Genomic DNA, 22,385 nt, shown 5'->3' on the forward strand with positions numbered 1-22,385 from the left:
GTAAGAAGAATATTTATTTCTGTATTTTATCCTACCTAAGTACTGCACCAAACTTTAATCAGTTCGAGACACAGAATACCCAGTGGTACTTAGAGTTTTACTTAACTTTATCAAGCTACAGGATGGTTTATGCATGTATGTTAACTCTCATGTAACTCTCAAATTCTCCGAGTTTGTTTTATTAGAGCATCTCCTCTCTTTTGGCCAATTTAAGAAAGAAAACGCATGCAGCGCTGTATGGTCACTCTGGCAATGTTGAAGTCTTTTCTCTTCTCTGATTGGTCAAGTCTCATGCCAATCATTCTTACACTTAGCAACTGCTTATGCCGGAGGCAGCCAATCAAGAAGCGTAAGAGCTACTGCAGGTGCAAAGCAGGGCTAGCCGCTGCAGTAAAGCCGAAGAGAAAACACATTTCATGGTAAATCCCTGCGTTTTTTGTTATTTCTAGGCCTTGTCAAGTGTGACAGTAGCAGCAGAAAGCATGTGGGTTATAAATCGGTTATATAGTCTGAGATTTTGATAGCGTGTTTAGCCGTAAATTAAGAGGAGTAACCTTCATTTGACATAGCTGGGATGCTTAGCTAGCCCCTGCTGCCACATATAAATACTAGTAACGGTGGCTGTTGTGTTAGCATTAAAGGTAGCGATGCTAGCCGAATTCAGATTATTTGTAGAAACACCTCCGTTTTAAGCGTAATGCGTTAATTTCTTTTAATCCCCTTTGTTACCTTTCGTAGCGGCTAAGGTGCATGAAAGCCCGTTATAGTGTTACCATGTATTCCTCTAGCTAAAGTGAACCAACCTGTCAATTTCTGGCTTATTCTCAGCGGAGCTAAGATCCGGTGTTAATTGGTGGTGTGGTTCAAGCCATTTAAATTAGCGACGTGATGTGAGAGGGCACTACTGTTTGGGCCGTTTCCAAAATACAATGCCCTACGAAGCACATTCTGGCCCACCATACGGGCATCCATAATTGGCTGTACAGCCAAGCGCTTCGCGCAGGTCGCAGCCCTCCCTGGATGGGAAAGGGTAGTCAGTTTAGCTGACGCTTAGCCTGCTAAGCCCTAGTACTTCCGGCCTCTTATCTGTGTGGAGTGGAGGCGTGCATTTCTTATCCAACCTGTGTTGATATGACGTAGAAACGCTCGTGTCTCTGATCTGTTTTTGGCTGGATGTGACGCAGCATCTGAGCGAAACGGCATCAGTTTTTATTCCTGTCCTGATACATCCAAGGCGGTAGCTTAAAATCTCATGCAACAGACCGTAATGCCATTATCAGGGGTATGCATGAGGCTGTTTTTAGTTATGATCTCATGTAAGATTGCAGTAATACCCTCTATCAGACCACCCTTGTAGTGCTGGAAACTTACACAAGTTTATGGCTATATATTTATATATTTCCTTTTCAGAACATATTTGTCTGCTGTAAGGCTCACTTGATACACAAGAGATGTCAGCATGCGATGAAATGAGGCACATCTTATTGAGTTCATGATGCCGTAATTGTTGCATCATATTATTTTCAGAGCTCAGGTACTTTCTGCAATAGAGTTGATCTCTGTGTGGTACATGCATTTCAGAGCTCTGTGCCTTTGAGTTGTTGACTTCCTTACTCAGACAAATATTGGTTTAGAAAAAAAGAGGCTTCAAAGGATGTTTGTGGGTAATATAGATTGATTTGGCTTTTCTGTGCGTCTGTAGTTTTCTTCTGATGCTTTTCCTGTCTGTTTGATCTGGTTAAAATTTAGCCAGAAAACTGTGAAATATTTCACCACCTAAAGACTAACTGGAAAATGCATGAAAATTATAGAATTCAACATGTTCAACAGGATTCAACAGAACAGTAGTTTTATGGAAGTGCTTGCTGGCCATGTTGATTGGCCTGCTGCTGACCTGTTTGGCCCAGTGTTTCCATCAGCTGAGTTCACCTGAATCCTCACTAATTTGTAGTTTTTCTTGCAGTCAGTATTTTCACATTTTAATACCATCAGAAGTCTTTCACCAGACCATCTAATCAGATAGTTTAAGGGTTTCTTTTACGCAGTGATCTGAATGAAAAAAATAAAGTAAAAGCTCTTTAATGTGCCAGCATATTTCAATTTGACAGATTTCTACTAAATTTTGCTGAAGGCTGGTAGAAACTCTCCTCTTTCTCTTTCAAGCAACAGTACCTACAGCTTGCAGGACAGAGTCTAAAGCATGGATGTCAAACTCATTTTACATCAGAGGCCACATACAGCTCGCTTTTATGTGGGCAATGAAATGTGTCTTTCTCTCAGTGTACAGAAAGAGATATGCTAATATAATCAGATATGTTAATACAGGGAGTGCAGAATTATTAGGCAAGTGAGTATTTTGTCCACATCATCCTCTTCATGCATGTTGTCTTACTCCAAGCTGTATAGGCTCGAAAGCCTACTACCAATTAAGCATATTAGGTGATGTGCATCTCTGTAATGAGAAGGGGTGTGGTCTAATGACATCAACACCGTATATCAGGTGTGCATAATTATTAGGCAACGTCCTTTCCTTTGGCAAAATGGGTCAAAAGAAGGACTTGACAGGCTCAGAAAAGTCAAAAATAGTGAGATATCTTGCAGAGGGATGCAGCAGTCTCAAAATTGCAAAGCTTCTGAAGCGTGATCATCGAACAATCAAGCGTTTCATTCAAAATAGTCAACAGGGTCGCAAGAAGCGTGTGGAAAAACCAAGGCGCAAAATAACTGCCCATGAACTGAGAAAAGTCAAGCGTGCAGCTGCCAAGATGCCACTTGCCACCAGTTTGGCCATATTTCAGAGCTGCAACATCACTGGAGTGCCCAAAAGCACAAGGTGTGCAATACTCAGAGACATGGCCAAGGTAAGAAAGGCTGAAAGACGACCACCACTGAACAAGACACACAAGCTGAAACGTCAAGACTGGGCCAAGAAATATCTCAAGACTGGTTTTTCTAAGGTTTTATGGACTGATGAAATGAGAGTGAGTCTTGATGGGCCAGATGGATGGGCTCGTGGCTGGATTGGTAAAGGGCAGAGAGCTCCAGTCCGACTCAGACGCCAGCAAGGTGGAGGTGGAGTACTGGTTTGGGCTGGTATCATCAAAGATGAGCTTGTGGGGCCTTTTCGGGTTGAGGATGGAGTCAAGCTCAACTCCCAGTCCTACTGCCAGTTTCTGGAAGACACCTTCTTCAAGCAGTGGTACAGGAAGAAGTCTGCATCCTTCAAGAAAAACATGATTTTCATGCAGGACAATGCTCCATCACACGCGTCCAAGTACTCCACAGCGTGGCTGGCAAGAAAGGGTATAAAAGAAGAAAAACTAATGACATGGCCTCCTTGTTCACCTGATCTGAACCCCATTGAGAACCTGTGGTCCATCATCAAATGTGAGATTTACAAGGAGGGAAAACAGTACACCTCTCTGAACAGTGTCTGGGAGGCTGTGGTTGCTGCTGCACGCAATGTTGATGGTGAACAGATCAAAACACTGACAGAATCCATGGATGGCAGGCTTTTGAGTGTCCTTGCAAAGAAAGGTGGCTATATTGGTCGCTGATTTGTTTTTGTTTTGTTTTTGAATGTCAGAAATGTATATTTGTGAATGTGGAGATGTTATATTTGTTTCATAGGTAAAAATAAATAATTGAAATGGGTATATATTTGTTTTTTGTTAAGTTGCCTAATAATTATGCACAGTAATAGTCACCTGCACACACAGATATCCCCCTAAAATAGCTAAAACTAAAAACAAACTAAAAACTACTTCCAAAAACATTCAGCTTTGATATTAATGAGTTTTTTGGGTTCATTGAGAACATGGTTGTTGTTCAATAATAAAATTATTCCTCAAAAATACAACTTGCCTAATAATTCTGCACTCCCTGTATAAGAAAAAGAAGCACCGTTTCAGAAGTATGCTTCAGTTTTTCTGCATGAGAAAGAAATGCTGCTATAGTAAATGAAAGAAATCTGCCAGTGTGACTCTTTGAGCTTAAATTATAAGAAGTTAACTTGTAAAACTACAGAAATCTATAACTTCATTGCTTTGGTGTAGTATGAATGACCCTGGGAGACCTCTTTATTTGTAGAAAAAGCTGTAAAACTTGTGAAAATACAGTTAAAAGTCTTGAATTTATATCCGGCTTCACAATTTTGAAAGCCATCCAAAGGGCCAGGCATTATGTTTGACACTCCTGGTCTAAAGAGTGGACACAGTATTTATTTCACTACAAAAAATATATATAGTTACTAATTAGTTTTCTGATATAGATTTACAGTAAATATAATGCAAAATAAATGTACTAATAAATGATTTTCTACTCTTGTAGATAATTCTAGGAGTATATAAAGCAATTAAACTGGCTTTTTGTGGGTTAGTAAAGCTCTGATCTGCTGGCTCAGGGAATAATGGGTGGAAAAATGTTCTGATGTGTACTGCACCAACCATAAAGTTTCTCAGCCACCAGCAGAGGAATTGTTTATTTAATTAAGGAGTTATTGTCATGACTACATGGCCTGCAAATTTGCTGGAAGTAAATAGAACAAATACGTTTTTTCAGGTTGCACAAATGTAGTTTGCAGTATTTTAAGTTGTTGTACTGTGCATACTGTAACGTGTTTCTGCTGTTTCATGCAAAGTAACATTGCACGCTGTTTCCTCAAGCTCTTGTTCTGTATAACTTACTTATCCTTGTCCTTGCGTAGATGGCGTCTGCAAATGCCACATACGGGCAGAAGGAGTCTACGGACCAAAACTTTGATTACATGTTTAAAATCCTCATCATTGGCAACAGCAGCGTAGGAAAGACTTCCTTCCTTTTCCGCTATGCAGATGACTCATTCACGCCAGCCTTTGTCAGCACTGTGGGCATCGACTTTAAGGTCAAGACCATCTACAGGAATGACAAGAGGATAAAGCTTCAGATATGGGTGAGAATGTAACTAATAGCACAAAAATAGTACTTGTATGTCTTTATGGAACACACTTAATTAACTCCTGTCAGTGTTTGATGGAAAATAAAAGCAAATTTTATAAGTTCTTACTATCTCCTACAATCCCATTTTGACGTAATAACCTGTATCAGACATACCGCTGTAGCTCCTTGTGAAACTTCAGGAGGTGAGATTGTAGGTACAGATGGTGTAGTGGTTACCAAAGCAGATCTTTGGGTTTAAAATGATAAATGTGGGAAAATAATTGGGAAATGAGAGGGTAACTGGTGTAAGGTGTCTGCCAGTCACTGATTGCTCCCCAGCTTCTCCATTCCATGTAATGAAGTATCCTTGAGCAAGAAGCTGAACCACAAGGTCTTCCTAGTAAAAGGGAGCTTTTCTTTTGCGCTATCACCAAGCGCTTGCTCATAGGATGTAGTTTGATTGTTGGGTTTTTCTATTGTTGTTATGGTTTGGAGCTGTACATGTATATAAAATCGAATTGAACTGAGTTATGAATGTATGCGTGATAGGGTGAGTGAGACTTGCAGTAGGCACTATAATATAAGTTCCACTACATTACGTAATTTTTAAATGTTCAAACTGAAATCAAGATTTTCTTATGCTGCAGTGGAGTTGGACAGCTGGAGAGCTAATTAAATTTAACCAAATGCAGCCTGCAGTGCGTGCATGTTTATGATTATTTATTTATTTATTTTAGTGGTTTAAGTCCATATGACTGCTGCACACACTTGCACTCATTATATTTTTACATGATTGTTATTCTATATAAAACAACAGCAGATTGCAAATCCAGTCTCTCAAAGTTAAAGGAAGTCTATTTATCTGACTAATTATACTCATGGACAGATGGAGACAGCACTTACCGTAAGCGTACTTATTATACTTGTTTGAAGTCCGCCTGAAGGCCTCACACATAGTTGGTTCATCATTGTGCAGTTTCACTATAATTAAGAGAACGTTGACACCTGAGCGGCAGCTCACACTCACTGCCTGATCCAATCAGATCCTAGCATGCTCGTGGATCCCTGAACTATAACATGTCTTTAACTGAAACTGAAATAAACCTCACAGTGATGTAAAAACGGGGATAAGAAACAGCCTCACATGCAGCTTGATACTTTGTTTGAAATGTGCAAAATGATAAATCCATTTTGAGAATGTTGCCAGCTAACACTAAACATGAATTCCTCCAGCTTTTCAAACTGGCAAACAAATTAGATGTTATCATGAATTTCCCTTTTACCTTATTGCTTATTAAAATACAGATTTTTCCTGCCCATCGTATTAGTGACAGTGGAGTCTGTCTTATCGTGTGTCGCTAATCAGTACCAGAACTGGCCTCTTCTGTGCCTTTTATTTGTTGTGTAAACCCTTGAAGGGTACTTAATACGAGCCATAAAGCCTGACACTGGAACCAAGTACTCATTACATGAAACACCACAAGAATGTGTAATGCTCATGGGAGTGTGGAGACTCTTGCACAGCCACAAATCCATTGCAGGTGCCTCATCAGTGTTCTTTGTCCTCTGCTCACAATAATCCTGCATATTCTCAAAAATGTCTCTGAATGTAGGACACTGCTGGGCAGGAGCGCTACAGGACAATCACCACAGCCTACTACAGGGGTGCCATGGGCTTCATCCTCATGTATGACATTACCAATGAGGAATCCTTCAACGCTGTGCAAGACTGGTGAGGGACGGCTGATTGTCTGTGAGAGTGGTGACTCATTAAGCTGCAATCTTGTTGTCTCTTAATTTCGCCCAGCTTTCCTTTTGAGTTTGCGTATCCTCCATCTAAATTTCTGAGATGTACAGCTGTGGTTCCACTACATGGAGATAGTCTAATGATGTATTAGACTACAGTAGGTCATTATTGAAATCAGCAAACAAATGCAGGGAACAACAGTGATGTTAAAAATAACCGTTGGTTTTTCTAACTCCGTGTTTGCAACACAGATGGAAGAAGTGTATGTCACTGCTGAACGAGAAAGAAACGCAGCAGATCGTATGTTAGATAGTTTTCTTCTCAGATCCACACAGTTCTGTGTTGAAGGGATGTGTCAAAATATTTTCTGATTAAATTGCTTTAATGTCAAAAAAATGCTTGTTAGATTCCGTGAGTCAGAACATTACACCATCCTGTTTTTGCAAACAGGTCGACCCAGATCAAGACATACTCGTGGGACAACGCTCAGGTCCTGTTGGTGGGGAACAAGTGCGATATGGAAGATGAGCGAGTGGTGGCTGCAGAGAGGGGCCGGCAGCTGTCAGAACAGCTGGGTAAGTCATTTGGTCAGAATGAAAACTGGACACTGTGTCTGGTGTTGTATCACTCTGGGTGTTTATCTCCCGTTTCCAGGAATATTTACGTTTATTCCGATGGAGAAGGTTTTGATTAGACTGTTTGTTTGTGAGGCTGTCGTTATAGGAGCAAACTTAATGCTTAATATCTGTTTAATGTCGTCTTCAGCTTTGCTGCACTGCATCCTTTCATTTGTGTGTGAAACTGATGTTTGGAGAACGTTAAAGCTGCAGCAGCTCTTACAGAGAAATGTTATTGTTTGATGTGTGTTTGGGCTTGTGGCCTTCATCACAGCCATCATAAAACATTACAGATGTAATGTTTTTAGTGGGATGAGAGGTTGTAAGAGTAGTAGTATAATACAGTGCTGTGCAAAAGTCTTGAGCCACTCCTCACTTGTTTATACAAGGAGCCAGACTTGCTTATAATGTTTAGAGTGCTCTTGAACAACAGTTCTCAAGGCTTTCTGAGTTTTTCTTTGGACAGGCCCTTTGTTACTAGCAGGCTGTTGCAGAAACACATCATTTGTCACCATTTATTTAGCTGAATCTATGAAAACTGCCAGTTTGACAGACATAAAATAGTTTTTTTCCACCAACAAGGTGATGTTCAGTGTGTCAAAAAATGTTTTGAGAAAACTGGACAAGTGGAGGACCAAAGAAGATGTAGCAGGCCTAAAATGTCTGCAGCAGGTAAATCATATCCTTGATTATGTTGTTAAAAATAGGAAAATCAACACAGACCTGACACAGGACTTAAGAGATGCACCTGACCTTCCAGTTGATCGAGCTGCCTTTTATTAAAGCCTCATCAGAAATAGTCTCAATGGAAGGGTAGCTGTCAAGAAGCCATTCTTAAGGAAGGAAAACATGTTATAAAATGCCATGGTGTGCCAAAATACACAAGAACAAGTACACCGTTGGTCATTGATTGACCTCCCCAGAGCCCAGACCTCAAAAATACTGAAGCATTGTGGGATCATCTTGACAGATAACAGAACAAAAGCAGCCAACATCCAAAGATAAGCTCTGAATGTCCTTCAAGAAGCCTGGAGAACTCTGTTTTTTGCCTTTTTATATACTTTTTTCTGTGTATTTTTGCATGTTTCCCACTATCCTTGCAAAACATAAAGAAATGAGGGGTGGCTGAAGACTTGTGCACAGTACTGTAACTCTAAATTAAAGGCAATTAAGCAAAAGTGAACTGCTAACATGAGCCTTACACAAGATATCTGCTGATAGTTTAACAGAGATCAGATCATCAGAACTTAAGAAATTACAAACATGGAAATGCACAAAGAAGCTAAGTAGCTGCAGCTTTGAGAAGGATGTTTTTTATACTCTTACACTATTTGGTTCAATCTCAGACCACCAGTCAAAGGGAGACAGGTTTTAAAATCTCTTCAGTCTTCTGATATAAAGGAAAATGTCATCAGACTTGAGCTGCCTGCCTGACTAGTCTTGATATGTCTTGCCACGATGAGATCACTTAAGAGGATAAGCTGCACATTGAAACAATAAGTGTAACCACAGCGCATCTGTCTCTGTCACCCCTTCTTCCAGGTTTCGAGTTCTTTGAAGCAAGCGCTAAAGACAACATTAACGTGAAGCAGACATTCGAGCGGCTCGTGGACATCATCTGTGAGAGGATGGCAGAGAGTCTGGATAACAACGACCCCACCATCACCGGAGCTAAACAGGGGCCACAGCTCAGCGAGCAGCCTCAGAGGTCCCATCAGGATTGTGCTTGTTGAACACAGCTACACACACGTCTGCTGTCATGAGATCCACACACCTTGTTAGGTTTTTTTTTTTGAGTTTTGCTTTCTTTTTGTTTGTTTTCATACCACACACAGAAACTGCCATACATAGAGACAGACGTAAGATGGCTCTTCAGTTCTCCACCCCTCTCACTACACCACAACTACTGTCCACATCAGCCAGTTCCCCCCAAAGATGTGGTGTTCTTAAAGTTTTTGTTGTCAGTAGTACAGAAATTATGAGATTATGCATATTTGGTCAGAGGGGTAAAGAACATTTAACATGGTTACCATCGTAAAAAGTCTTCAATAGCTGCACACGCACTATAACAGAACTGCAAAAGGCCAGTCAGGCTAAGACTACATCATTCCTTATTTTTAATGTGTCTGTGATTGGGTTGAACTCTAAAAGGTTGTGAAGGAGCAGTATTCTCCTCCAGCCTCCACTCCCATTCAGCACCAATGCCTCAGACCTAAATAGATACCAATCATTTGGCAATTCTTCGACATTTATTTCCACTGAAAATATGTTTGTTGCTGTGTTGGTTGATGTTTTTTTTTTGTTTTTGAATTGGTCAGGTGTGGTTTTGAGCATGTGAAATCATCTTGTCATAGTTGTGTTTTAGTTTGGTGTCCTTACAGGGTTGTTTGAGAGCTTGTTTCTCTCTTTAATTTAGGGGATTAGTGGAAAAATAGCAAGTTGTGCATAACACTCAACCAATCAAGACATCTATGCTCATGGAGTCTAAAAATGCACTGCTCCTGTTGTTTAGGGAGATTTTATACTAAATCAGATCAGAATCAGAAAGACTTTATTTATCCCCAAGGGGCAATGTAGTTCATAACAAAACAAAAGTCAACAGAAAAGGTATGACTCATTTACTTTGATAACATTTTGCATCCAAAAGATTAACAGGAAGCTTAATCTGGTTGAAATTCGTACATCGCTTAAGAGAACCTGTGCATTCCACCTTAAAAGATGCAGGTATAGGCATTTCTGAATTTGATCATATGGTCAGGTATAGCTGACTAATGTAGAAGATGCGCATGCCACCATAGGAACCGTGGTTGTACAACAAAGAAGCCCATGACTTAAGATAGTGTGCACATGTGTCAACTTCTTACTGTTCTGTAATAACTCTCGGCCGGCTTATACTCAGCACCATGACAGAGAATCAGGAGCCTATTGTTCTCCTACCAAGTCTTTACCACTTCACCATTACAACACTGGAAACACCTGGGTGCAAACTTTTCATAGGCATACAGTGTGTCAGTTTTAGTTTTGTTATGAAATATGTTAACTTTGAAAATAAGTGGTAGTAATAGAAGTGCATTTCTTTATTCTATGAGTGTAGATATATAATTACTTTGAGGCCTGTCTCAGAAATTTTAAACAAATGTTTATTAGCAGACTCAGAGAGTATGTTAATGCGGCGTTTAAAAAAAGCAACAGAGCCTCTTTTTTTTTTTTTAACCTTTTTTGTTACTGCTGCTTTTTAACACATAGGACAAAATAAAAGGATACAGGATCTATTTCGCTAACTGAAGAGTGTATAAATGTTTTAAAGGTGAAATGCATATATAATATATTAAAGTGAGAATGATTTTGGATATTGGATTCATTCCTGTGCCGTAGTAAGAGGTGCATGTCGTTGATGTTTTTAATGGATTCTGGTTGACTGGATGGTTATCTGTATGAGCTGTTGTCTGATTTGAAATCCCACCTATCATGCAGTTAAGATACTTGGAGGTACCCGGTGGGGCTAAAGGTTTCAGATGTTAAGCCCACAGCCCTCTGCACATTGTATTACTTTCATTCAATGCGTACAATGTGCAACGTGCACTCACTAGAAAGGCATGTGATTCAGTGTGAGCATTGGTGCAGCACAGTCCTGCCATATCCAGGAAGCCTCTTATGTCTTTGTAGATGATATTTATGTCTTTACGTATTTATTTTTGACAGAGTATGATGTTTTTGAGCATGTTAAATTGTGACTCTTATTTCTCCCTTTCTTTCTGTGAGGCTCAAGTTAAGGGATTTGTTCGCTTGTGTATTTAGTACAAACCTGTAAGTCATGCATTCAGACATATGCTGAGGCATGCGAAGACATAGCTTCATCACATGAATTATTTATTTTGTATTATTTATAACTTAATTTATTTGTAGTATTCTTCCTAGATTATGCATTGCGTTCTGCACTCAACTTTTTAAGAGATGTTCAGTGGTATTCAATCGCTAAACTGTCCCAGCTTTTAGATGACAGTGTGTTTACAGTGCACAGTGTACAAAGCTTAAGATGATTCCTCGAGAGGAAAGTTAAACATTCCAGTGTAAAACCTCTGCTCATGTCCACATGACTTTGGTGGGAAGTTTGTTTGTCTTTTGATATCAGTTATGTAACTTTTAAGGCTAGGCTGAGCATAGAACAGTTTTGTTTTTGTTTTGTTTTTTTGACCATCGTCAGCACAGTGAAGCCTCGCTGAAAGTTTTTGAGCACTGTACTCGGGCGTTTGAATGTACAGTTTCTATAAAGAGGGTCTTGATGATGTGTTTAAAGCCAAAAACATTGCTTGTTGGACTTGTGCTATCAAACCTGTCTGGTAGTTTTTCTACTCTGTGCAGCAGCTCCAAACATCAAAAGTGTTTTGGGAATAAAGTGAATATGCTGAACACTTGATTAAAAAGTGATTCTTACCACATTTGTCCTTTTTTTTTTTTTTTTTTTTAAATTTTGCTTAGTGTATCTTGCTGCAGCTGTAAACTTGCTAATAACTTAGGAAAACACATCCTCCCGTCCAGCCGTCCTGCTCCTGCTCCTCCTCCTCCTCCTCTTTCCTCACCCTGTTACATATAACCTGTGTAAATAGGAACTTTCTGCCCGTCAGGCATTAGGAATGTGAATTGTGCTGTAACTGTGTAATGCCAGGTTTACTAAAAATAAGGAATCAATAAAAAACTTCTCAAAGCTGGAGTTCTGTGTGGATTCAACAACCTCTCCCAAAGTGTGGGTGATTTACAAGAAGTGCACATGTGATGGCTCAGAAATGGTTTAGAGTAAGTTGTACTGTGCCCAGCAGAGGGCACAATACTACAATGATGTGTTCATCTCTGCCCTTTGAGTTGTTTGACCATCTATGGTTTGATTCAGCTTCTCTACAGCACTTAATACAACACCCACAGTGTCAACTGCGCAAAAAGAGATATGTAGAAAATATGTCGTGTAAGTCCTTTAAACTGTTATCAGCAGGCTGTCTTCTTATTAAGAAACAAAACGTTTGAGCTGTAGTAATGTAGTGAATTTAATAATGTCTCGTAGACTCGTTCATTACACATGATACATGGAGTTTCTCAGCACATACACATACATTCATGGAAGTTTGGCAAGTAGAAGTACAAGAGTAGCCATCATAAAGGAAAGTACAAAGGTTACTGTACACAGAAGCGACAAGACATGCAGTGTTCATTTTTCCAAAACAAAATGAAATAAGACCATATGTAAAATAAGAAATGTTTCAGTAAATAAAATATAGACATTTGTCATTTCTAAGTGCTTGTAAACAAGTAAGGCATTATATTACACAGTGGATGACAGCACTTGGTGACACCCCGGTGTTTTGGTTGCGCCCACGTTGAGATTGTCCAGCTTACACACAAATAAGTGCCACACCAGTTCAGTGGATTGCACTTTGCTACATGGCTTTCCCAGAATAAGGACATCAAAGTGAGTCTGTTTGCTGCAAAACACTGCAAGCTGTAGTCCCCACCAGCTTTCGTTTTCCAGTTGACCTGCAGCTCTTATCGAGGCCTGTTCACTTCCGTGTAAACGTCTCTGTTTATGCTTCCCAACCATAGCCGGGAGGATGCATCCACACTGGCTTCGCATTAAGCGTCTCGTGAAAGGGATTTTCTGTTACACGGGGCACAAATGTTCTTTATAATGCAGGCCTGTATCCTCGGGCCACATTTGTAGCAGTAATAAACATCAATTAAAGAGCACCATTATTGGAATTAATAAGCCTGGACCTGGTTTGGTAAAAGCTGGCACCCGCTGCTAACATGGTTCATCACCTTCTGCTTCAGCTGGGCCACTTGCTCCCTGAGCACGCTGGCTGTGGATGCCAGCTCGGTGTTCTGCGTTTTCAGGGTCTTGACCTTGTCCTCCAGCCGAGAGATCCTCTCCAGCTTTCTCTTGCGACATTTGGAGGCGGCTATCCTGTTGCGCAGCTTCTTTCTCTCCGCCTTGATGCGCTCTTGGTTGTCCATGTCGATGGGGGACAGAGGAGGACTGTCCCCGAAGCTCTGCATGTCCGGCACGGTCTGAGGTTCGTCCTTCAAAGCGCCGACAGACTGGAGTCGTGACAGAGCGGCCGCAGCGACCGCCTGTTGCTGCGCGGTAGCCAAATGAGACGGCGGCGGCGGCGGGAAGGGAATGGTGTCCGTGGAATAGTTGATGGTGGTGGCTCCGAGCGGACTAGCCGCGTAGCCGTTCAGCGTAGTGTACACAGGGAGGTCTGATGCCTGAAGGCTGGCAGAGCCTGCTGCGCTGGATGATCCGAGGAGCTCCAGCCTGTCCACAGAGACGCACCCCGTCTCGCTCAGCTGGTTCTGCTTGTGAAGATCCTCCAGTGCCTTTACGAAACCTTCCGCGAATTCCTGCTCGTCACTGGCTGACTTTGGGTAAAGGAACTGGGACGTCGGGTTGGTGGTGGTGGTCACTAGACCGTTGGACTGGATAATAAGTCGCTCTAGGTCCGGAGAGGTTAGTTTCAGGAGTCCTAAGTCTGAGGAGTTGAGAAGTCCGTCTGCGTCCCGGAGCGGGTTAGATTTGAGTTCGGAGTTCTGATTGTCTAGGTTCAGATTAATATCCTTCTTCATCATCGTGTTCTGGGAATAGATACCGGAGACCCTCGAAGTATTCACCACGGTGCCTGTGTAGAGGCTTGTTTCCATTCTACACCCTCATAAGAGGGAGTGTTGAGCGTTAGGCATTAACGTTTGTTCAACAGTCACATCCAAACATGAGGAAATCAGCTGACTCTTACTTGGTGTATTCCGGTCTCCTTATCTCCTTTCTCGTCTTATCACTCAATCGACCACTTCAACTAAGCTGTTGTGCCTGTTGGGGCTCTGATGTGCCTCTATATGATATGGTCTTTTCCCGATGGCACGACTGCTATGCGCAGCGCCAGACCTTGCTCGCTTTCTAGCCCTAAAAATTCCATTATGTCACTCCAGAGCGCGGAGATTGGCCCAAAATGACGTTGGTTTCCGGTTCAATTTGAATAAGGGGCAGAGCCGGCCTTTATCGCCATGGAGACATTAGGTAAACTCCAAACAGTGCAATGCATTGTGGTTTGATGTCATAGCATAAAAAAGCTCAGGGTCGCCAGAAGTGAGCAGAGACTGGGCGGGGAAGGTGTGAGAGGCGAAGGCCAAGGAAAGGGAGAAGAGCGCAGCAGGCTCTGCTGAAAATGTTCCTCCAACTCAGTCAAAAGAAGGTTTTTAATAGATGAAAATGAATAGAAAAGTGGAAGCAGAGCAGGCTTGCTATCTCGTTGTGTTGGTTAAAGTTCAAATTCAGATTACAACGTTATTTATTCATCACACTCTGATTAGACCTGATTAGAGGCTCAGAGATCACGGTTAACTTTCACATAAACCAGACTTAAGATGAGGCATTATGTCTCATGGTGTTCCTGGTTAAACTGAGCATAAACGAGAAAAGGGAAGGAAACGTTGAAAGTAAATGGAGGAAACCAGTGTGCACTGTGATTGAAAGTAACTTGTGGAAATGTTAATGCCCTTACATGTCCATCAGTGGCTGCTGGAAAACAAACTCTATGTAGGGTATTTTTCTGAGGTCTCCAAAGCCGAATGTATTTATTCAACAAAAATGCGTGCAGCTACTTTGCAATTATAATATTATTTTTTCTTTTTTTTACCCACATGAAATGACTCATATGGCTGGCGAATGTACTTTAGACCCTCACAGCCTCACAGAGCAGAGTGGGATAAACAGAGAGATGTACGAGAGACAAATACAGCATCCTTGCAGTACAGTATATCAGCGAGTTGAGACCCTGCGGTCGAGCAAAACATTGTTATTCCGCCCACCGCTCAGCGGTGACGTCAACAGCCCGTCTGCATCAGCACCAGAGCAGAGAGGGCATCGTTAGTTTCCGTGGCAACAGAGACACGGTGAGTGACGCAGGCAAGACTGAGAGAAAGGTGAATGAGTTGAGGCGGGAGAAGGAGAGAGGGAGGGGCGGGGTAGCGACTGCAGTGCAGGTTGTGTAGGGGGTCTGTGGAGTTGTCCTGTGCGTGTGGGTGTTTGATATGGAGACTGTAGCCACAGCGCCAGTAACATGAATGAGATACATCTTGTGAAGCATTCACTTTATAATGTTTCCAACACCGATGGAGAGCGCATTTTCTTCATTGTGCCAGCCACACAGGATGCAGTGTCCAGAATGTGTGAGTCATTTCGCAACCCAGGGGTGTGGACCGCACAGTGTAGCGAGAATGAAAAAAGAAGGGCTGTTCCTGCAAGGCAAAATTAGATTAGCCGTGACTTTCTAACAACAAACTGAGAAGAAAGCTTGTCCTCTACACTCAGGTAAACAGACTGTGTCAGAGGTTGTGTAAGTCACGGAGAAGTGTCCTTTGACTTTGACTCTCTGGGGAGAAAGGCTCTGCAACACCCTGTGCCACTCACCGTGCGTCTGAGCAGCTCGGGGGCTGGCAAGAACCCCCCCCCCCCCCCCCCCCCCCTCCAAAAAAATAGAGAGGGTGTTCATGTTTGTTATTCCCTTCAACTGAAACTTCTCTAACTTTAAATCTATAAATAGAAAACAGATGCTTGGCTTTCATTTTCAGTATTCCCGTGGCTCGAATTGCACTGTCTTTCATTAAAACGCATTAAAAATGATTGTTGTCAGCTTCCTCCTGTCTCTGATTTATTTCCCGATTAAAGGGAGAAAAAATAATCCACAAATCCCCCCGTTTATGTGTAGTATGAGCTGCTGCGGAGAGAGTGAGATGCATGCCCAAACAATAGATGGCAGTATTATCCATCCACGTCTTGTGTGCCGTTTCCTTTCAGCTGTGAATAAGAAGAAGACAGCACAAAGCGCAGACAATCCTGGGGTCCTTGTTAGTGCTCATTTAACACAGCTCCAGTCACATTAACCGAGGACAATGGCCAGTAAGAAGAAAATAGTTGTCACAGGTGAGAGCTCTTGATTGGTCAGAGGAGTGGAGATAGGCACGGTGTGTCTGCAAGTCTTTTTTTTTTTTGCAGTGCTGTTATATCTCAGAGTTCTTTATGTCTGAGCTGCACAGTTACTATTGCACTTCAGCTGTCGTGAATACATCATGAATGGATGATGGCTCTGCTTTCAAAGTTAACGCGCTGGAGAGAGTAATGTCGCTGTCGGGGATAAAGGATTTTGTCTCCTGGCTTTGATAATGGCAAAGAAATCACCCCGTTTCTCTTCACTGTGTCACGTGGTTGTACTGCAATTAATTTTTAACTTGAAGTAACCTTTACACTTTAAATGAAGGGTCCCTTTTTTAACACCAGTCCTGTACCTGCTCTCCATTAAAGATAAGCACTCTGTCTCTGTTGCTTGCCTCGCCACAGATGTGGTTAATTAGTTGGTTGTTTTGTTTTGTTTTTTTCTGCAGGGTTTGAGCCATTTGCTGAGCATACCGTGAACTCCAGCTGGGTTGCTGTACAGGTAATCGGAGATTAATGATCAAGACAACTGTTTAATTTATCTCCAAAGTTGGGAAAGTCCTGCTTTGAAGCAAGGGATGCCTCAATAAAATGCAACAAATGAATACAAAAGAACACCATATACACTGGCCAATTACACTTAAAAGGCCAGATCAGAGGTTATTATTGCTATACACCAGCTTGACCACGACCCTGAATTGATTAAGTGTAAGAAATTAAGTGAATTTGTAATGAACGTATACGGGAAAATGCTTTAGTAAATTCACAAAGGGCTTGTTATACATATTGCACAAAGCTGTGGACTAAAGGGTCTGTCACTCTGTGCTCATGTTTGTTTATTGCCTGGAAAGCTAATTGCAGTTATCTTGTACATAAGCACTGGGTGTGTTCACAGGAGCTGGAGCGGTTAGGACTGGGCGGGGCAGTAGATCTGTATGTGTGTGAGGTGCCCGTTGAATACCAGGCTGTTAAGCACCTACTGCCGTCTCTGTGGAAAGAGCATCAGCCACAGGTATTCAAAGAAATGCACACTATTTTACAGATGGAGTTTGTATGCATGTAGTGCTATGCAAAAGTCTTGAGCCACTCATTTCTTTACATTTTGTTAGGAAAACTGGAAATGAGTGTAGTGATTTAACAGAAACATGTGGAAGCACAGTATGTAAGGCAAAAACAGTGTTTGTAAAGTTTTAACGTGACTACCTTTATTCCTCAACACAGCCTGAACTCTTCTAAGCAAGTGTTCTTGTTAGTTATTTCTTCAGGAGTAGTTCTCCAGGTTTCTTGAAGGACATTCAAAGCATTTTCCTTCTTTGAATGTTGGCTGCCTTTTGTTCCAGTCTTTGTCAAGATGATCGCACACTGTTTCAAAAATGTTGCGGTCCTTGCTCTGCGGAGGCCAGTCTGTGACTGTGGCCATACACTTTCCAGGTGGTATTGAAATTTTGATTAGACTCGAATCATAGCAGAGCGTCTACTGTTTTACAGGCTGTTGACTCTCACTGTTGAACCTCTCTCCTGGCCTTCTCCACGCTGACAATGATTTGAACCAAACATTTCAAAGACTGGTTACTTGACAACTATTTCTGATGTGGCTTCAGTAACAGTATACGAATCATTTCAGTCCTTTTTTTTTTTTTTTTTTTTTTTTTTTTTTTGGCTCTGCCACTTTGACCCTTTCTTCTCCACTGTCCTCGAAACAATTGTTCTTGTGACAGGCCTCTAGTAAACAAAGTGCCAAAAGTTAAAATTTAAAATGTGCTTTGTCAAGTTGTCTGAGTTAGTTAATCAGGAAATGGTCAGGGTTGGACTCATAAGTGAAAAAGCAGTCAATGTTCAAAGAAAGTCTTGAGTAATAGTTCTCCAGGGCACTTTAAAATATGAGAAGTTTGCTTGCTGGAAGCAAAAGACTTTTGCACAGTATACAGTAAATGCCCAAATGAACCAGTGTCTCCTGTTTGATTTCCTGTGAACAGTTGGTGGTGCATGTCGGTGTTTCTGGATTAGCCACCACAGTCACTCTTGAACGGTGTGGTCATAATAAGGGCTACGCGCGTCCAGACAACTGCAGCTTCTGCCCGGCCTCCCAGTGCTGCGTGGAGAACGGCCCGGATTGCATAAAATCAATCCTAGACATGGATACAATCTGTAAAAGGGTCAATGACGCTGGCATTGGCATCACTGTGTCCACTTCTGAGGATGCTGGAAGGTTAGTGATGTTTTTGAAAATGTTTCATAAATAACTCACCTGCACACTCGGGGTGTGTTCAGCCACCGTATATGGGTGGCTGCCTTTTGTAGCAAAGGAACACAATAAGATATCTTTCAAAGTAAATGGTACCATACAGTCAGCAAACATACGGTGTGTTTGCACAGCTTTTGTTTACACGTCTGTTCTGAATGCTGCAGTCGGGCCCAACAGACAGAATCCATAACTGATAACAAGGTCCTGTGTGTGTGTGTTTTATCTCATCACAAAATGAAGGCATATGTGCTGCACATCCTATTTAAATGCTTAAAGCCGATGCTGAAAACTGCAGTCGGGGATGCGTCCATTACTGCAGAGTTGGCACACAGCCTTTGAGTGTATCTCCCATCAGTTCCTCCTCCTGGCTTTTGCTACAGAGTGCAATTATTTCTAACATCCACCTACTTTGGCCCCTGGCAGGTACCTGTGTGACTACACTTACTACACATCTCTGCACCTGGGAAAGGGCCATGCTGCTTTTGTCCATGTGCCTCCTCTAGGAAAACCCTACAGCGGCAAGGATCTGGGTAGGGCCCTCCAGGCTGTCATACAGGAAATGCTGAAACTGCTGGAGGGGAGTCACAGTGAGGAGGCGCAAAGAGGCACTAAGCACAGCAGTGATAAGCCTTAACAAAACTTGACCACTTTTGACTGACTTACAATGTGAGGGTACGCACAACTGGCCAAGATGTAATGTTTTCATCCGAGGGAAGCTGTGCGGCTCCCAAACCTGTGACATCCAGTGCCAACTGTCGACCTGGAGCTGCAGAAAATGAGGGCTTGATATTCACATTTGTGCCTCACCTGGGTGTGGTGTCTTAGAAATATTATGCCTCTAACACTCCCGATTAGGTTGGTGTCTGGAAATTGTCATTCCCCCGTGTCGCTTTGCACTTCACCCACAGAAATGTGATGACTTTCAAAATGTGAATCTGGAAAAATGTGTGTTCATCTCAGGGAATATATTGCAAATGCAATCAGTAATGTGATTAACTTAATTTGTCTGTCCTGTGTATGTATGGTAGGATTGCAAAGGAAAACAAATGGAACACTGTGTATAATTTATAAAAAAAAAAAAAAAAAAGGCTTCATACAGACTCGGTCTTGTCCTTGTTGATCTGAAGTCTTTGGTCAGATTATTTACGAACTTCTCACTTGCAGACTTTTAGACAGATCTTGATGTCAGTCATTAAATTCACCATTTCCCTTTATGCCGTTCCTCAACAGCTGTCCATCCGTCTCTGTACAGCAACTTGAAAATGCAAAAAGTTTTAGGCCTGCAGTTTATCTTGAGACAGTGAAGTGTACTCGGTGAAACAATTAACTACTTCGTCACGTGTCCTGTCACACTGAATTCTTTCATAACTGACGTACTCTCGGATTCCTGTGATGCTCAGCTGAGTTACGGTAATGCTGGGCGTGATTAAACAGACCTGCTGAACCTGTTCTGACCTGATAGATTGGGGGAAGGCGGAGAAAGCTCATGATTACAAACAACCTGCTCCTATAGTTCCAATGAACTCTTTTCTTTTTCTTTAACACCTATTACTGATGTAAAACAGGTGTCAAACATGAGGCGCGAGGGCCAGAATCAGCCTGGCAGAAGGCTCCAATACAGTCTACTGGGCATTTTACAGCTTGTCCTACTGATGAAGACATCCCTTACAGCTGTTCATTTCACACAAAAGTAACAATTAAATGACAGGATTTCCTTTTTTTTTTTTTTTTTTTTTTTTTTTTTTTCTCCCCTCACCATCTACAGCAGAAAGTTCTTTCTTTTACAATGTGTCCATAATAAAAATCAATAAATGGGACATTTTTTGATAATTAAAACTTTTCTGCTTTATATTTACAGGACAGTGTGGGCAATAAGCAACCATAATTTGTTTTGTAATTTCACATTTCTTACAATTAAAGCCCAAACAGTCATGCTGACTAATTTATTTTGTTAAACAGCTGCATTTCTTTATCATGTTGTAAAACTGAGACATACTGTTAAAGTTGCACTCCTTTTCCTTATATTGAGATAACACAGGGATTAAATGTATGGTTAAACTTATTTACACGGAGTTTTCACAGTTGGCACTATTATGACCAAAGTGGGCTGCATGTGGGCCCCAATGTAAAATGAGTTTGACTTCCTTGATGGAAAATCGTTAAAATACCATAGCAGAAGAAAGTGCAAGGATTTATGTGAACCTCATAAATGCTATAACCTGGTTGGACCTCATAGCAATATATTAGTAACTGATAAAGTACAACAGTGTGTATTAAAACCCTATATTTAATTTAATATAGTAAAAAAATATATATCTGATGTTGCAAATGACAAGTTTTTATTGTTGCTTGAAAAATGCCCACCTGGTGGAGGAACTACAAACTGTTATTTGGTTAAATGAAATGGTTCAAACAATTCAAGAATCATTCTTCCTGATGTAAAACGGCAAACATTATACCTACCTCAGCATTTTGCCTGCTTCCTTTTTTTTTTTTTTTTTTTAAAGAATGGCCGTTTGACAACTGAGACCATTTCTGATGAGGCTTCAGTGAACAGCAGATGGATCAACTAAAAGGTCAGATACATCTCCCAGATCCTGTGTAAGTTCCTCACTGAATCACTTCAGAACTGTCACAGGTACAACGAAAAAAAAAAAATCCTGTTTCTTCCTGTTTCTTAAGGACGTGACTTTCAGATAATGTTCATTTGCTGTAGCTACTGTTTTACGCCACCTCTTCTTTTGACTCCACATGCTCAGTTTTCCCAGTTTTTTTTATAAGGAAATACTGCACCCCAGGCAGAAACTGTGCCAAGTTTTTAGCTTATGGCTGTTATGCCCGTCAAACTATGCTGTTGACATTTTTATAGAAGAATGTAGAAAATGAGTGAAAAAGCCGCCAATGTCCAAAGGAAAACTTTCAAAGACCTTCAAAAAACTGGAGAACTGTTACCCTAGAGCACTTTAAACATTACAAGAAACTCTGGTTCATTCAAAGCAGAACATAAAGCAATGAGGAGTGGCTCAAGACTTTTGCACAGCACTGTACTACACCAGTACTGTTACAACCTCTCATCCTGTTTAAAACAATGCAATATTTTATGATGGCCGTGATGAAGGCCACAAGCCCAAACACACATTAAAACGATAACATTTCTCTGTAAGAGCTGCTGCAGCTTTAACCTCTTGCAAACATCAGTTTCACACACAAATGAAACGATGCAGTGCAGCAAAGCTGAAGAGGACATTAAACAGATATTAAGCATTATGTTTGCTCCCATAACGACAGCCTCACAAACAAACAGTCTAATCAAAACTTGGCCATCGGAATAAACTGAAATATTCCTGGAAACGGGAGATAAACACCCAGAGTGATACAACTCCACACACAGTGTCCAGTTTTCATTCTGACCAAATGACTTACCCAGCTGTTCTGACAGCTGCCGGCCCCTCTCTGCAGCCACCACTTGCTCGTCTTCCATATCACACTTGTTCCCTATCAACAAGTGTGATTTGTTTTTTAGGTATTAAAGCATTTGAGAGTAGGCTCACCTTGAGCACATGTGACAGACGTGGAAAGGTCTGGAGAAGCTGTGGAGAACATTGTGCTGCCCGTATCATCGTTCAGTACAACCAGTTTAGTGGTGGGTCCTGGGTTCCTGCTGGTGCTCAACAATAACCCCGTCTCATGTAGTGAGAGTATACAGGCAGTTCCTGGAAGATAAAGGAATTGATACCACTGACTGATCTGACATAAATCCAATAGAACATCTGTGGGACATTATGTTTCAGTTCATCCAACGCTACCAGATTGCAGTGATGCCCTGGTTCAGATCTGGAAGGAGATCCTCTCTCTAAAAACATGGGATTTGTCAGGCATGCA

The 22,385-nt window shown here is 41.5% G+C and overlaps 3 protein-coding genes across 3 annotated transcripts; 2 read left to right on the plus strand and 1 right to left on the minus strand.

Moving 5' to 3' along the window:
* Positions 1–301: 301 nt before the first annotated feature.
* Positions 302–11,992, plus strand: rab3aa (RAB3A, member RAS oncogene family, a). The gene is made up of 5 exons (XM_084911632.1): positions 302–419; positions 4,706–4,930; positions 6,531–6,649; positions 7,115–7,239; positions 8,824–11,992. The coding sequence occupies exons 1-5, from the start codon at positions 417–419 to the stop codon at positions 9,012–9,014; spliced, it is 663 nt and encodes a 220-aa protein (XP_084767758.1). The 5' UTR covers positions 302–416; the 3' UTR covers positions 9,015–11,992.
* A 310-nt stretch (positions 11,993–12,302) lies between these two features.
* LOC146367425 (transcription factor JunD-like) lies at positions 12,303–14,285 on the minus strand. The gene has a single exon (XM_084911630.1). It carries the CDS (start codon positions 13,969–13,971, stop codon positions 13,030–13,032), a length of 942 nt encoding a protein of 313 aa, XP_084767756.1. The 5' UTR covers positions 13,972–14,285; the 3' UTR covers positions 12,303–13,029.
* Positions 14,286–15,825: 1,540 nt separating this feature from the next.
* Positions 15,826–20,453, plus strand: LOC146367426 (pyroglutamyl-peptidase 1-like). Its single transcript, XM_084911634.1, has 5 exons — positions 15,826–16,249; positions 16,708–16,760; positions 17,154–17,270; positions 18,235–18,467; positions 18,927–20,453. Exons 1-5 carry the CDS (start codon positions 16,219–16,221, stop codon positions 19,135–19,137), a joined length of 645 nt encoding a protein of 214 aa, XP_084767760.1. The 5' UTR covers positions 15,826–16,218; the 3' UTR covers positions 19,138–20,453.
* The last annotated feature ends 1,932 nt before the right edge of the window (positions 20,454–22,385 follow it).

The sequence above is a fragment of the Perissodus microlepis genome, chromosome 18 (genome assembly GCF_051167445.1).
Source record: "Perissodus microlepis isolate ML-2025 ecotype Zambia chromosome 18, ASM5116744v1, whole genome shotgun sequence".
Lineage (NCBI taxonomy): Eukaryota > Metazoa > Chordata > Actinopteri > Cichliformes > Cichlidae > Perissodus > Perissodus microlepis.